Source organism: Acanthisitta chloris, unplaced genomic scaffold, assembly GCF_000695815.1.
Source record: "Acanthisitta chloris isolate BGI_N310 unplaced genomic scaffold, ASM69581v1 scaffold20957, whole genome shotgun sequence".
Taxonomy (NCBI): domain Eukaryota; kingdom Metazoa; phylum Chordata; class Aves; order Passeriformes; family Acanthisittidae; genus Acanthisitta; species Acanthisitta chloris.
This window is the reverse complement of record NW_008684567.1, coordinates 1-15,253: the sequence shown is the minus strand read 5'-3', so window position 1 is coordinate 15,253 and position 15,253 is coordinate 1. Positions and strand designations below refer to the sequence as shown.

The 15,253-nt window shown below is 45.6% G+C and overlaps 2 protein-coding genes across 2 annotated transcripts in view; one reads left to right on the top strand and one right to left on the bottom strand.

Moving 5' to 3' along the window:
* The window catches only part of KCNAB1 (potassium voltage-gated channel, shaker-related subfamily, beta member 1), a gene marked incomplete at its 5' end in the record, with an annotated part of 26,228 nt that extends 18,420 nt beyond the window's left edge, over positions 1 to 7,808 (top strand). Inside the window, 6 exons of the mRNA XM_009079403.1 lie at positions 2,370 to 2,455; positions 3,098 to 3,218; positions 4,017 to 4,111; positions 5,633 to 5,753; positions 6,706 to 6,794; positions 7,418 to 7,808. Coding sequence (XP_009077651.1) covers positions 2,370 to 2,455; positions 3,098 to 3,218; positions 4,017 to 4,111; positions 5,633 to 5,753; positions 6,706 to 6,794; positions 7,418 to 7,507 — 602 coding nt within the window. The remainder of the gene's footprint in view (positions 1 to 2,369; positions 2,456 to 3,097; positions 3,219 to 4,016; positions 4,112 to 5,632; positions 5,754 to 6,705; positions 6,795 to 7,417) is intronic.
* A 4,049-nt stretch (positions 7,809 to 11,857) lies between these two features.
* On the bottom strand, positions 11,858 to 14,720 carry SSR3 (signal sequence receptor, gamma (translocon-associated protein gamma); the record flags this gene model as incomplete). The annotated part of the gene is made up of 4 exons (XM_009079404.1): positions 11,858 to 12,005; positions 13,279 to 13,410; positions 13,926 to 14,024; positions 14,594 to 14,720. Coding segments are annotated over 4 exons (425 nt in total), but the record flags the coding sequence as incomplete, so codon positions are not given.
* Between the last annotated feature and the right edge of the window lie 533 nt (positions 14,721 to 15,253).

Here is a 15,253-nt window from a genome sequence, read left to right as displayed (position 1 = left end):
GAAGAGATATATATATTTATATATATTTTCTGAGTTGGGTTTTTCTTGCAAGGAGTAGAGGTGGGAGAAATGAAAACAACCACGGGCTGGGATGTGTAAGAGGCGTGTGATGAAATGGTTTTCAGAACTCTGAAATGGTGCTGGGGCGAAAATAGAAAACTAAACCCGGGGAGAAGCTGGTGCTGCTGGGGAGGGAGGGAAGGGTCACTTATGGATTAGGCTCATGATGGTAGCAAAGGAAAAACATTTTTTTAAATGAAATGTTCAGCTGTGGCAGCTTGAAATAGCTCATTTGTGGCACCCTGGAGCTCTCTGTATCTGGTCAGGTGAAAGGTGTCCTTGCCCACAGGGGGGTTGGAATGAGATGGTATTTAGGGTCTTTTCCAACCCCAACCAGTCTGTGATTTTATATTTTCATAGATTCATAGTATGCTAAGGGACTGGAATGGGGCTTAGAGATCATTCAGTCCCAACCCCCTGCCCTGGGCAGGGACACCTCCCACCAGAACAGGTTGCTCAAGGCTTTAGCCAACCTGGTTTTGAACACTGCCAGGGTTGGGGCAGCCACAGCCTCCCTGGGCAACCTGTGCCAGCCAGTGTCTCACCATCCTCACAGGAAAAACTTCTACCTAATATCTAATCTAAATTTCCCTCCTCGAATTTCTCCCTGTTACTCCTTGTCCTGTCACTGCAGTTGCTAACCAAGAGTCCCTCTGCAGCTTCCCTGGAGCCCCTTCAGCTCCTGGAAGGAATATTCCCACTTCAATGAAATGAATTATGTTTTGGAAGAAATGGAAGTTTCCTTTCGGTCCCTGTTGTGGTGTTCATGTTGTTTGGGGTTTTTGTTTCCTTTCCCTGATTTCTGCAGCTGCAGTGGATTTGTGTTTGGGTTTAAGGCAGGTCTCCGTGTCAATGGAAGCCCAGCCCAGCCCTCCAGGTTATAAATGCCCCTCCTCATCCTGAGCTGCCTATGGATCTCACGGTATCACCCAGATCGGCAGTGTAATCTCTGCTCTGCTGAGCTCCTTCTTTTTTTCTCTCCATAAGTAGGACGAGAATCCTGGTGATATAAAAGGCAGCTAGTCTGGATCTCAGACAGTGGTGCCTGCAGTCATTACCCAGGGGATTTGCTGGACACATCAGGCTCCTCAGGGGAGCCCCACGTCCCACCTGAGGTGTTTGTGATGGGTCAGAGTTAATGGTGGAGGTGGAGAGTATCAACTCCTTGACACTCTCGCAAGGGAAGAGCACAGGGAGACACAGCAGTGCCCACTGACCATGAGGTGCCTTGTGTGGCACTGGCAGCAGTGACCAGGAACTGTTTTCTTTTGCTTCTTAGAGAAAGTGCAACCCAGTTCTGTCTGTTTAAATGATGCAGTTGGTGGTCAGTGTGTAGTGCCTGTGCCTGCAGCACTGCTCAGTTCCAAGGGAGTGCCGAAGCCCAGGCAGAAACAGGGACTGCTCAGTGGCCAGGGTAGTTAGTTATGGCTTGTGGTTGCTCGTGGGGATTGTGCCAGAGGGCAGGGTTAGTTTGGATATTGGAGAGAAATTCTTCCCTGTGAGGATATTGAGGCACTGGCACAGGTTACTCAGAGAAGCTGTGGCTGCTTCATCCCTGAGAGTGTTCCAGGCCAGGTTGGATGGGGTTTGGAGCAACCTGGGCTAGTGGAAGGTGTTCCTGTTCATGGCAGGGAGGGGAACTAGATGATCTTTAAGGTCTTTCCAACCCAAACCAGTCTATGATTCCATGAAACTAAAGCTTATGATGGGTTTTCCTCCTCAAGAAGGCAGGGCTGCTCAGCAGAGGTCTGAGGGGTGGAAATCAAAGATCCTGTCTTGGTGTGTGTAGCTTTGGAAGCCTCTAGCCACCCAAAGAACAGCAAAAACTGTGGCACTGCTGTGTGAGGAGCTGTGCTGGGTTTTGCAGAGGTGACTCCTGTGGGTTCCAGTGCCCTTGGCAGAGCAGGGTTCACCCACCCAGTTTTGCAGCTTTATCCCCAGCATCCCAATATTCTCAGTAAAAAGACATAGAGCCAGAAATATTGCTTTTAATCAATATATTTGAGAATAAATGTGATCATTGTTAGTTTATTTTTCCACTGTGCTGCCCTCTTGTGTCACATGGAAAAATAAATCTCCTGAGGCTGTGGTAGGTAAGAGCCAAGTGGAAAAAGCAGTTTCTAAACAGCTGCAGGATAAACGTGTTTGCTTGCACTGAAAATGCTTTTTCATCCATGCTCGAGCACAAGAATTGGTGTTCAGTGCAAACTGTTCAGGATTATCTGTGTACTTAGCGTTTGTAAATGGATTTGGTGCTGGAAATGTGGTGTCTGGGCACTTCTCATACTCCTTTTTTTCACCTCCTTCAGAAATTGTCCGAGCGATGACACATGTGATCAACCAGGGCATGGCCATGTACTGGGGCACGTCACGCTGGAGTGCCATGGAGATCATGGTAAGGTCTAGCTTGGGGCAGCCTTGGCACTGCCTCATTCTCTGGGCATGTTGGTGTTTACCCCATCCAGTACCTTTTCACCTCAAATAATTTCAAACCTGTTCCAGAAGAGCCCAGTGTTCATTGGGAGAAGATGAGCTGATCGAGGGGTTTGGGTGTCTTGACTTGTTTGATTGGGGTTTGTGTCATTTTGTTTTGACTGAATTCAAGTCATAGAACTTATAGAATCATAGTATGGAGTTGGAATCAATGTTAAGGGGTTGGAATGGAGCTTAGAGATCATCCAGTCCCAACCCCCTGCCCTGGACAGGGACACCTCCCACCAGACCAGGTTGCTCAAGGCTTTAGCCAACCTGGCTGTGAACACTGGCAAGTCTTTTGGTCTGACGTTGGTGCTAGCAGAAGGTGTCTCTGCCCATGGCAGGGGGTTGGACTAGATGATCTTTGAAGTCCCTTCCAACCCATTCTGGGATTCCAAGACATGCCAGGAGCATCTTGCTCATCCCTACTTCCCCCTGCTAAGGGACAGTACAAGTTGAGTTGGTTATTTCCTGCACACTCGAGGAACCTTGGCTGGTGGTTATGTCCTGCAAGGTGTTTTCATCTAATGAAGTACTTTATCTATTGAATTCTCCTCTCCAGGAAGCCTACTCTGTGGCTAGGCAGTTTAACATGATCCCACCTGTGTGTGAACAAGCTGAATATCATCTGTTCCAGAGAGAGAAAGTGGAGGTTCAGCTGCCAGAATTGTATCACAAAATTGGTGAGTCTGAGGCTTCTGTGCCTGTGGCTCTTGCATTCACAGAGAGAAACAGAGAGCAGGGTGACCTAGGGGGTCACATGGGAACAGAGCTCTCCTTCCTGGAGCTGCAGGACATAGACAAGCATCTGTCTAATGACCTAAGAGAAAAACCAGCTTATTGTGCCTCTGCTAAAGAAGTATTACTTAATAGGATGTATTAATCAATATATTCAGGATGAATTTCCATGGATGTTTCTTACTCCCTGAAACTCATGAGGCCCATACAGGTGCCACCTCTGTCCTGCATCCAAAGCCACCAATACCTCCTCACACCTCTCCCAGGTGTGCTGAGGAGCAGGTGGAAAGAGGACACGTGGGAGCTGGTCCCCTCCTACAGAGGGCCAGCATAGGAAGGATGTGATGGTGTAAGGCAGGAGGAGATACCTGGTCAGGAGTTCAGGTGCCTCACTGCAGCAGGAGTCAGGATGGGGCTGGAGGCTCCTGCAAGAAGATTTTGGGTTGAATAAGAAGACACCAGTTGGTGTCTTCCAGGAAGATATAATTAAAAGATAATATAAATTAAGAGCATCTTAAGGGACAATACTTACGGTATATTTTAATTATATTAATGATATAAATAAACACTGAAGGGCAACAGCAGCATCTTCCTGGCAGACACCGACTGAACATTACTGCCTGTGGCAACAGGAACAAGCAGCAACTGTTTGGCTTTTATTTTATTTAACTGTAAGTCCTATTTTTGATACAACTCTGATTTCTCCCACTCCCCTAAAATCCCTTGCTGTGCTTTGCCTGCAGGGGTGGGAGCAATGACGTGGTCTCCACTGGCCTGTGGGATCATCTCAGGGAAATACGGCAATGGGGTCCCTGAAAGCTCAAGGGCTTCACTCAAGGTATTTGTGGTGCTGTGTCTCAGATGTGCTGCTTGGGTGAGGGCAGGGGAATAACAAAGGGGGAACAGATCCCCCCAGAGAGGGCTGAGCTGTGTATTGATGGATCTGCTCGGTTTCTCTGGCAACCACAATCCACAGTGAGGAGAATCTGGGACATGATGATGCTCAGGTTCCCCACACAGGAGCTGAGGGCTGCGAGGGGGCTTGGGGGCAGAATGAGACTGGAGCCAGACTCAGGGGCTGCAGAATGATGTTGGATGTTGTCATCACCCTATATTGATGGACATCAACAAGAAGAAGACATGACCCCAGGGGTTCTGAGGTGCTCAGTGCCTCCTGCTGATGTCCATCATGGAATCAATAGGGTTGAAAAAGACCCTAAGATTGTGGACTCCAACCATTAATTGATGCAGATGCTGTCAATTCCAACCCCCTGATCCATGCTGAGTGGGTAAACAGACTTGAACAACATTTTCCTAGCCACTCTTCCCTGGGAACCAGCCTAGTGCATGGGGGTGCTCAGTGGTGGGAGCTCAGCCCCCCAGTATCCCTCCAGAGACCCCCCCAGACAGTTCAGTCCCCAGTGCTCCACAAAACCTGGGGATCCCTGGTGGACTTGTTAGACAAGGCAGGAGCCTTCTCTAACAGATTTTAGTGTTGTGGTGTCACCACAACTTGGCTTCTCCTACAATTATCCTGATTTTATTCTTATTGGGGGTTTGGGTTCTCCTCCCATATGGTGCCTGCGGCAGGTGTATGATTTAATGGTTTGAAAGAAGGCAGAGCACAAAAATGTCACAGATTTTGGAAAAAAAACCCCAACCTGAAAGGCATTTGAGCCTCTGTATCAGCTTAGGCAGAAGCCAGAGCTGCCTGGCAAGTGCCAGCAGTGCCATGTGTCCCTGGGCTGGATCTGCTCAGTCTGATGCTTTCTAAAGGCAATGTGCTATTCCATTGCATCTGGGATTTGCTTCCAATACAAAATGTATGATTAACTTCTTGTAAAAGCTGCTGCAGAAGTGGCATGGCAGGGAGGGATCCAAATTTAATTGATGAGAGTGCAGCACAACCAGCTTCCAAGCCTGGAGTTGGGGAGCTGAAATCTTACCTTCCTTTAATTCATGTTCTAATCCTGAATGGTTAAATAAATCTGGAACAAGATCAGATATTCTCTCACAATTATTTGGTGAGGAGTCTGGCTCAAAATCTTCTCAAGCTGACTAATATTACACCTTTTTTTTTTCATTCTGGGATGGGATTCAGTGGGCCAAAAAGGAAACTGAGGAGGTTCTAGGTCGTGGGGTTGAATGAAACCAGAGGGATGCAAACACAGGAGACATCCTGGGCTTATTCTAATTGCTTTGGGTAGCAAAGCTTTGTATTATTGAACCTCCATGACCTTCTGGGTTGGATATGGCATTTCAAGTGCTGTTATATATTATAATTATGTCTATAAATTGCCTTGGAGTTTCCATTTTGGAAGATGAAAGCTAACAGTATTACTATATACTTGATATGCAGTGCTACCAGTGGCTGAAGGAGAAGATCATCAGCGAGGAGGGCAGGAAGCAGCAAGGGAAGCTGAAGGACCTGTCGCCCATTGCGGAGCGCCTGGGCTGCACACTGCCACAGCTGGCTGTCGGTGGGTCACAGGGCACTCCACTGCCCCCAGGCCTGGGGCAGCTCTGGGGGGTGCTCCTGGCCTTTGGTTGGGTGTCACTGATGCATTGGTAAAGGGTAACATGGAAAAGATGTGTTGCCTTTCCAATAGGGCCCAGGAAGGGTTGGTCTATGCCTGAAGCTAGACATGAGTTTGTCACTTAAAACACTTAAATGATCACTTATCATAGAATCACAGACTGGTGTGGGTTGGAAGGACCTTAAATCTCATCCTATCCCAACCCCTGCCACATGACACCTTCCACCAGCCCAGGTTGCTCCAAGCCTCATCCAACCTGGCCTGGAAGACTTCCAGAGATGAGCAGCCACAGTTGCTCTGGGCAACAATTAAAACAGCATTATTTCCAGCATCACCATCAGGCTCTGGCTGACAGAGGGTCAGAGTATTTTGAGCATCCTCAGGTGTCCAACCCAACCTGCCTGTTTCTCTGCTCCCTCCCCACATGGAAGCCTTTAGTTGTTGATGATTCTGGGCTGGCAGACATCAGAGAATTCTGTTTAAAACAGAGTTTGTGTTTTTTTGTGGGTTTGGGTTGTTGTTTTTTTTTAATAATTATCTTTGTGCTGCTGAGAGTAAAGGCTGGAAAATATCACATATGTCTGTCTGTTAGAAGTGATCCCTGGCTCAACAGCCCAGCAGTGAGCCCTTGTGATTCATGGCAGGAAAAAATCAAACCCCACTATTAAGAGAGGTGCTGGTGCAGGGATCAGGCTTGGGTGGGATGCTGGAAGATCTGTGGGGTTAGTTGTCTGATCCATGCATCTTCCTCCTGGTACTGTCAGAGGAGCAAAGTGAAGGTTGAGACAACTCGTTAGTTTCTAATTGAGATAGAGGCTCTGCCCAGCATTAGGGTCTGGAGGGAGGCTGTGTCATTCCACCTGTGTTTCTGACAATCTTGTGGCTTTATCCCCAGCATGGTGCCTGAGGAATGAGGGGGTGAGCTCTGTCCTGCTAGGATCTTCCAACCCAGAGCAGCTGATAGAGAACCTTGGAGCCATACAGGTAAGTGCAGGTGGTGGTGGCACTGCATGGCACAGGGAGGTTAGCTCTGTTCATCTCCCTGGGGATAACAGCACTGTAAATTAAGACTAGCATCCTCCTTCTCTTAATATAGTTTTAATACTTGGTATTCGGTCTTCCAGTTCTAATTATCCACCTTGATTAGGCAAATCTCTAGTGTGGCACCATGACTTGGCACCACTTGTGGTATTTACAACCATATCCAATGACAAGTGGCCTCAGCAGCTTTAGTGTATTTGAAAGAGCAAGTGACCTGATTCCAGGACATGTGACAGATTTTGTGTCAAGTCACATGTCACCTGCACCCACTGTAATTATTCTCTACTGTTTTTCACCGTCAGAGCTTCCTCTCCCTCTGCTGTCCTTGCCACCAGCGCATGTCCCACTGCAGCCCAGCAATATTCCATGTGTAAAGTTTAGAGCCATTGCTGTAATTCTCTCACTGAGTAAAGACACTCCAAGTGGCTTTTCCTTTCAGAGAGAAAGTAATTAGATGAATCTTTATCATCTGTCCCACCAAAAGCACAGAGGACATGATATTTGATAAAATCCAGGTTCAATTTGGAACCCCCTGGGCTTAAACCCTGGTTTTCTCCCCCCTCTAGGTCCTTCCAAAGATGACATCCCACATTGTAAACGAAATAGATAACATCCTGGGGAACAAGCCCTACAGCAAGAAGGATTACAGATCCTAATGCTCTGCATGACTCTGCTGGACTGCATGGTCTAGACGTGCTCTGTACACGAGTGCAGCCCCGACTCAGTCTCTGGCCCTGAGCATCATCCAGCAGCTTGCTGCTCATGTCTGCTCTCACTGCACCCTCCCAGGTGCTGTGCTCTGGCTCCTACCTGCAGTGAAATCTAAAAGCACAGTTGATCTCTCTTCTAACCAGGAATAACCTTGTATTTTCTTACCTTCGAGCGAGTCCGTTCAGTTTGACTTTCCTCCTTGCACCTCCTGCTTGTGCTGTGACCAACACTTGTAAAGCAAAAAAAGGATAAGAATTTCTAACTTTCAGGTACTTGGGAATTAAAGAAGGATGTACAGATCTATTTTTTTCAATCAAGAAAAGCCAGATACAACTTCAGGTTTTAATAAAACTACATTTGGGGAATCCCAGCTCTAAAGTTTCTTCAGGTTGACAGGTGGAAAGGCCAAGCTCAGATTCTCCCTTGGCTTTTTTAATGCTGAATAGAAGCTTTAGGTTTTGTTTGTAGTTGAATAAAGGCTGTAAGACAGAGAAATTAGATAGCTCAACTCCTAATTATGCAGTTATTCCAGCTGTGGAGAGCTCCTGGGAGGTCTCCCTGGAGCAGTGTTAGGAACCCAAACACGCATGTCATGTTACTGACCACAGCAGCTCTCTGCAAGGTTCTACTTCTCCATAAACCTTAAACCAAGAAAGCCATGACTAAATATTGGGTTTTGCATCTCTAGCAACCTGCCTCTACTTCTGCCTGCTTGTAGACAGAGCTACTGCAAATTTCAATATTCAGGAGCTTTTAAGGACATAGATATTATTGATATATATAATATATAGCTGCTGAGAGCTACCTGGAACAATCAGGGATGTACTTGGAGAGGCTACACTTGTTTTGGATTGGGGATAAGTAAATGCATAGACACATTTTAACCAGATTTTTGTGAGCGTTTACAGAAGTTGACAGTAAGAATTTCCATGTGGATTTGCCCAGTTCAAGAACCATGTTGTATCTTACCATGGGTTTGCTCTGTAGAACACCCCTATGATTTAAGTCCCTGTTTCTCTTGTCCTCCCTGGGATACAGCTCTGTACAGTATTTGTATTCTAGTCCCCCAACCCCAGTGCTCACCTGGGCCAGGTGAGCAGATCCCAACCCTAAGTCGTCTCCTGTATTTAAAGCTGTGTCTGTGTCAATGACTCCTGCTGTATATCAGAGCTGCAGTCTGACTCCTCTTCTGCTTGGACACAATAAAAGCATTTTGTGCATCTAATGTTTTACCTACAGATCTGTTACTCACAGCAAGAGCTGTCCTGAGCCAGCAGAGCTTTCTGCTGAGAATGGGGGTGTGTTGTTCACAGGGAAACCTTCCAGCTGTGCCCAGGTGTGCCAAGGGATGATGACATAGGACAGAGGAGCAGGAACAGGCTGGAGCTGAGCACCTGGAAGAAGGTATTGCTGGAAGTCAGTCCCCAAGGTATACACCACTCCTGGGTAACATTTGTCATGGCCTTCAGGTGAAGGAGGGCAGGGTTAGATGGGATATTGGGAAGGAATTGTTCCCTGTGAGGGTGGTGAGGCACTGGCACAGGTGCCAGAGCTCAAGGAGCATTTGGACAATGCTGTCAGGCACATGGTGGGATTGTTTGGCACATTGTTGGGGTGTCCTGTGCAGGACAGGAGTTGGACTGATGATCCTTGTGCGTCCCTTCCATCCCAGGAGATTCTATTCTATGATCTAGGCTGCCCAGAGCAACTGTGGCTGCTCCATCCCTGGAAGTGTTCCAGGCCAGGTTGGATGGGGCTTGGAGGAACCTGGGCTAGTGGGAGGTGTCCCTGCCCATAGCAGGGGGTGGGACTGAGTAGTCTTTAAGGTCCTTCCAACCCAAACTGTTCCATGATTTTGGCCTGAAATAAACACATTAACATCCTCCTGCCAGGGCAGTGAAATCCACTGCAGCTGTCCCCAAAGTGACAGTGGCCAGTCACAGCCAGCCAAGGTGGATCTCACCTCCCTGGGATTACCTCCACATCCCCCAGTGTGGCATTATCAACTGTGAAAATCAACCCTTGTTAACTTCCACAAAGGCTTTGGCCATTACACAGTTAACAGCTCTATTAGTTTGAATTTTTCCCAGTAGCAGAATAATTCCTTTTCCTCTCTCTGGTAGTAAAATTTAATGTTCTCTTTTCCCCTATGTGTTAAAATAGATCAAATCCCAGCCTTTCTTTCTCTTTAATTGAAAATGAGATGGCTTTGTCACTAACTTAGAGCAAAAGTTTAGAGTTCAGCTTGCCTGATGCTCTGAGGGCAATGGGATGCCAAGCAGCAGCTCAGCTTTAGGCTAACTATCAGCATTATGCTGAAGAACTATAATTTCAGTATATTATATTGAATTTTATATATATCATTGGTTTCTAGTAGGGAATGCAAGGGAAAAAAATAACCACCACTCCCCCCAAAAAAAACCCAACTCCAAAGCAGCCAAAAATACAAATAGCACCCAAAAAACCCACCCAAAACTTGTCAGTGAAGGCCCAAGATGAGGCTCTTTGCAGAGCACAACCCACCCAGCCACCCACCTGCTTTTGTTTCAGACTGTCAGTGCTCAGTATTCCCTTCCCAAGAGATTCTGACTCTCCCTGAGCTCCCAGACCTCATCAACTGTCAATACCAAAAAGCCCTAAAATGAGATTAAAAGCTGTTAATAAAAGGCTCAGTGAGCTGACAGTAACAGCAGAACAAAGTGCTGCTTCCAGGCACTTCTCCAGGCAGATTTACTGGAAATACACCTGCCAGGGCAGTGTGAGCCCTCCCAGCACTGACAGGGAAATGAGTGTGTTCAAGGTTGGGATTTCAGTGCTGAGTACTTGGAGAGGAGTAGAGCAAAACCAGCAGTGTTCAAGCCCTGCTGCTCAGAGAGTTTGGTCTCACCTTGGAGTCTTACCTGTTTATAGAGGTTTGTTAAAAATCTGCTTTATATGTTCTAAATATTTAGCCTAAAATACACCAATTATATCCTTTATCAGGTGAGAGGAGAACTGTGCAAGGCAGGCAGCAACAATATGGGATGTCTCCTTCCAGCAGTGAATAACCAGGCAGAAGTGATTAAAAAATTCACATATTTTGAGGGACATTAACCAAGTTAGAGTGTTAAATGAGCAAGCAGAAAAGTGATTTCAGTGGCAGCTCTGAAGTGCACCAAACCCACTGGAAAAATCCTGGTGCAGACGTAAGAATAATGTTGTTTGCTGGGAAGTAAAAGCAAATTATGCAGTGGAGAGTCAAGAGTGAAGACCTCCCAATCCAATCCCAATCCCAACCAATCCCAAAGGATGATAGACAAGTGTTGCAAACAGCACTGGATGTTTAGGAAATTGATTTATGAGTGGTGCATTTGTCAGAAATACATCAATTTCTGCCTCCTGCTCTTCAGATTCTTCATTGCACTCTCTTTCCCATAACTCTTACTGGAGTGAAGATTAGCCAAGTAATTGTTACATTAAACCTGATTATGAGCTTTCTCCTTAGTCCCTGTTTAGGATCCCAGGTGTGCGGTGGCAGGAGCTGTACCTCATGCACTGCAATTCCATTAACAGCACTAGAGTTTGGCATTTAACAGCTGCTTCAGTGGGAGCAAGAAAAGGAGGAACAGGATTGTCTGATAAACCCATTACTGAAATCCAGCTGAAGCATTTCTGCTAAGCTGAGCAAGGAAACTGGCAGGAGTTTATGTACAACTTGGGAGATGAATGAAATAAGAAAGTCCATTCAAACCACCTCAAAAGTGGTTTTCTAGCAGGTTTAGGTTTTGCCTGGCTCCAAGTTACTTAAGAATGAGGAGCATTTCCAATGAACACAGATATATTCTAGCCTGTAGAAGATTCCTCTTTTCCGGGAGTAGAAAGAGTTAACAAACCTACACGTGAAAATACTCTTTATAAAATTAAGAATAGAAATACAAAGAATTAAATGACAAAAAACTTCTTTTTTTTATTACAACTTTTCAAGTTACAATGATAAATGGTGGATTGTCACTTTTCTGAGTGAGTTTGGCTCTGGGATCAATCACCAAACTGGTCTAAGGATCAGAATCCCAAGGGAATTCTGCTCCAGGCTGTACGTACAAGTGTGAGTCCTCAGAGGTGTGCAGGACCCTCACACCTGTGTGGTGCTTTAGAGAGGTGATGCCTCTCCCAGCTCACACCCCATTTCCCTTCACTGCTAAGTGAAAAAACTGATTAACTCAGATACTGGATAATCCCATGAAAAGATACCAAAAGTACATACAATTCAATGACTTTGGACCTAAACCCTCCCCCTGCTGACCCTCACACTACAAAAATGATGTTCCTATTCCATCCTTAAACATGTTCATGGCAGTTGAAGCCTCTCCCAGGCAGGAGTTGCTGTGGGTTTGTGCCTACTTGGATCCTGTGGACAGCAGAGCAATCAGGCCTGAGGAAGCACTTATAGACAGGATATAGTTTCTGTAGGGAACAGGTTAAGGACACAACTGTAAATATATTTCTTTTTTACAGTTAATTTGGTTGAAGTTCTGTGAAAAAGAAGGAATTGAAATGGTCTTTTTCTGAAGTCTTAAGACTGGAATGTTGTAACCTGGACTAGAGCTCAGAATTGAGGGGTGAACTTCAGGATTAAGATGCCCCTAAATTTTCTTAAAATATAAATAGTCAAATACAGAATATTTGTAATTAACAACACAGCCCTGACTGGCAGTTCTAATTCCCTTAAGGAACAGCAGATGTTCATAAAATCATGGAATCTCCAAAGCTAGAAGAGAACACCAAGGATCATTGATCCAACTCGTGCCCTGCACAGCAACAATCCCTCCCTGTGCCTGTATGTGTTGTCCAAACACTCCTTGAGCTCTGGCAGGGTTGGGGCTGTGAGTTTTCAAGTTGGTGAAGTGTTTAGAATGCTAATTCCCACTGATTTCAACAGGAGATGAAGTGATCACAGTATGACAGACTCATGGAGTTTAGGTTGGAAAAGACCTTTAAGCTCATCAAGGCCAACCCTTCACCCAGCACTGTGAAAACAAACACATTAACTGCACAAGGGATGTAAAGAACTGCCCAAAAAAACCCTATACAAGTATTTTATTTTTCCCCTGAATACTTTAACTAAAAATTTCTAAGCCCCACACAGATTTTTCCACCTAACACTACATTATTCAGAGTAACTCTGCATTATTTTAGAACTCAAAAATTTAGACAAGTGCATTTGTTTCAGTGACTGCTGCTGAAAACATCACTGTGTGCCCTAAACCTGATTGTTTTTCCTAATTGTAACACCAGTAATTAGATATTCCTTCACACCAAACCCTGATTCTCATAAAATATATATGACTCTAATGCTAATTTATATTCTATAACACTTCTGAATAGAAAAATACACCTGAAACTAAAGCATGTGTAAGGTAAGAGCTTCTGGCAACTAACAGACACTGGGTTCCTGTAGGAAAATGAGGTTCCCCTTATTCCATAAAGCCATAAGGATTTCTGCATATTGTCCAAGCAATATCCTTAAAACACCTCATGTCAGATGTTAAACATCTATCTGACTGGGACTTTTGTTTTTGGTAAACTCTTATTTCCATGTGACAATGTTCTAAGCTGATGCAGTACAAACAACCTGCACTTACCAACAGAGTAACCTCCCAGCCCACATGACAACTACAGCTAGTAATAACTACTAGGAGCAGGGCTGTGGGTGCCTCAGTGTGTGGGTAAAGGATACACCGTGGGGTTGAAGTTCTTCAGCACAAAAAAGGAAGCGATGATGACCAGGACCAGAAAGAGAGTGTTGTTGTAGAAGATGGAAAAAGTTGTTGCTTCGTAGTCTGCAACTTCATTTTTCTTCCACAGAATCCTGGAAATAAGTACAGATAAGATTGCAAATATATTTAAGTTAGTGAATGGCATAAAATCATGGAATGGTTTGGGTTGGAAGGGCCTTAAAGCTCATCCAGTGCCACCCCCTGCTGTGGGCAGGGACACCTTCCACTAGTCCAGGTTGCTCCAAGCCCCATCCAGCCTGGCCTGGAACACTTCCAAGGATATCCTGGCACACACCCCATTCTGAAGTGAGTGGTACTGTTGTAACCAGCTTCTAGGACACACAGGTTTTGGCCCCAAAGCCCTGACAGCTCCCACCTTGCACAGTCCTAGTTGACATCTACTCTAACACCAAGAGTGTCTGAGACCTTTCCTTGGTAACTCACCTCAGAAAGGCTCTAGGGTGCACCAAGAGCTACAGAACAGCTTCTACTTGGCAAACAGAGAAAAGAGTGGTCAAGCACAGTCACTAATATCTTACCTGAAACCTTAAGGATATCTAATGCAGCATTACAACAAGGTAGAGAAGGCAGAGGACAAAGAGATCACCTTTCATCCTTCTCCTTACGAGACATCTTCCTGTTGTCTGCCTCGGACAGCTTGCGAGTCACCTCCTTGGAAACAGCATCTTCTCTCTTCTGGGCCACTCTGTAAGTAACACCTAATGTTACCTTCAAAAATTGAAAAATAAAACCTAGCACAACCCTGGATTACACAAAGTTGTATTTACAGTGAAGAATAAAACTTGGCCAAGTCATTGAACAGTTCTGTCATGCTGAAGGGACAAGAAATAACAACAATAACAACAATAATAACAATAACAGCAATAACTATCTTATTATATACAAATTATATTACTTTTAGTAGTGTTAACAATTATAAATACTATTACTATTTTACTATTGTTTTGTCATTATTAATCTATATTTATTATCCAAAGTAATATAATTCATATACAATATTAATTTAATTTATAATTTAACTATAATTTGTGGCAATTCCAACTAAGCATGAAGATAGTTGTGCTACTTCATTCTACTCTAAGCTGACAAGATTTAGCTAGTCCATAATTACAAGGTAGAAAACATAAAGCAATTGGGAACTACTGTGCAAAATACTTTTTGAAGGAACATTTCAGACACTTTTAAAAAAAATCAATGCTGGTTTTGTTAAATTAGTAAATAATAAGTTCTACCTCCCACAGCCACCAAACTTACTTGTGTTTGAGGACAAACTTGACATTCTTATAGGCAAAAGCCACCAGGTAGGTACTGATGAGGGTCATCACGCTGTACAGGACTGCAGACTGAACCAAGTCCATGTGCCATATCCTCCAGTAAAGCCCTTCAGTGGAGAAAAAACAAAATGAGATTTTTGAGTGGTTTCTCTCCAAGGAAAAATGTTCCCACTTAAGACCTATGCAGCTTACTAGCTCTGCAATTCCACACTACAATTCCACACCACAGCCAATTTCTGCAGAATCCCTTGGGGGTCTTGGAGCTGCACCGAAGATGCTTCGGGAGGGAGGAACGTGCCTCGCTGGAGGCTGCGGGAGCTGTGTGAGCCCGAGCGAGGCTCAGCCCCACGGGCAGCGCTGCTGCTGCTGCTGCTGCTGCTGACACGTCAGTGCTGCGGGCGGCAAACACCTCCCTCCTGCCCCGAGACACGGCGGAGAAACGGCACAGAGGGGCGGGAGGGCGAGGGGAGCGGCGGCTCCGGGACACGGGCGGTGCCGAGCCCCTGCTGCCCTCGGGGGATGCTGAGCCCCTTCCCAGCGTGTACTGATCCCGCCGGGAGCTACGGATCCCCTTGGGAGCTGTGAATCTCCTCGGGGGATGCTGATCCCCTTGGGGGCTGCGGATCCCTTCGGGAGATGC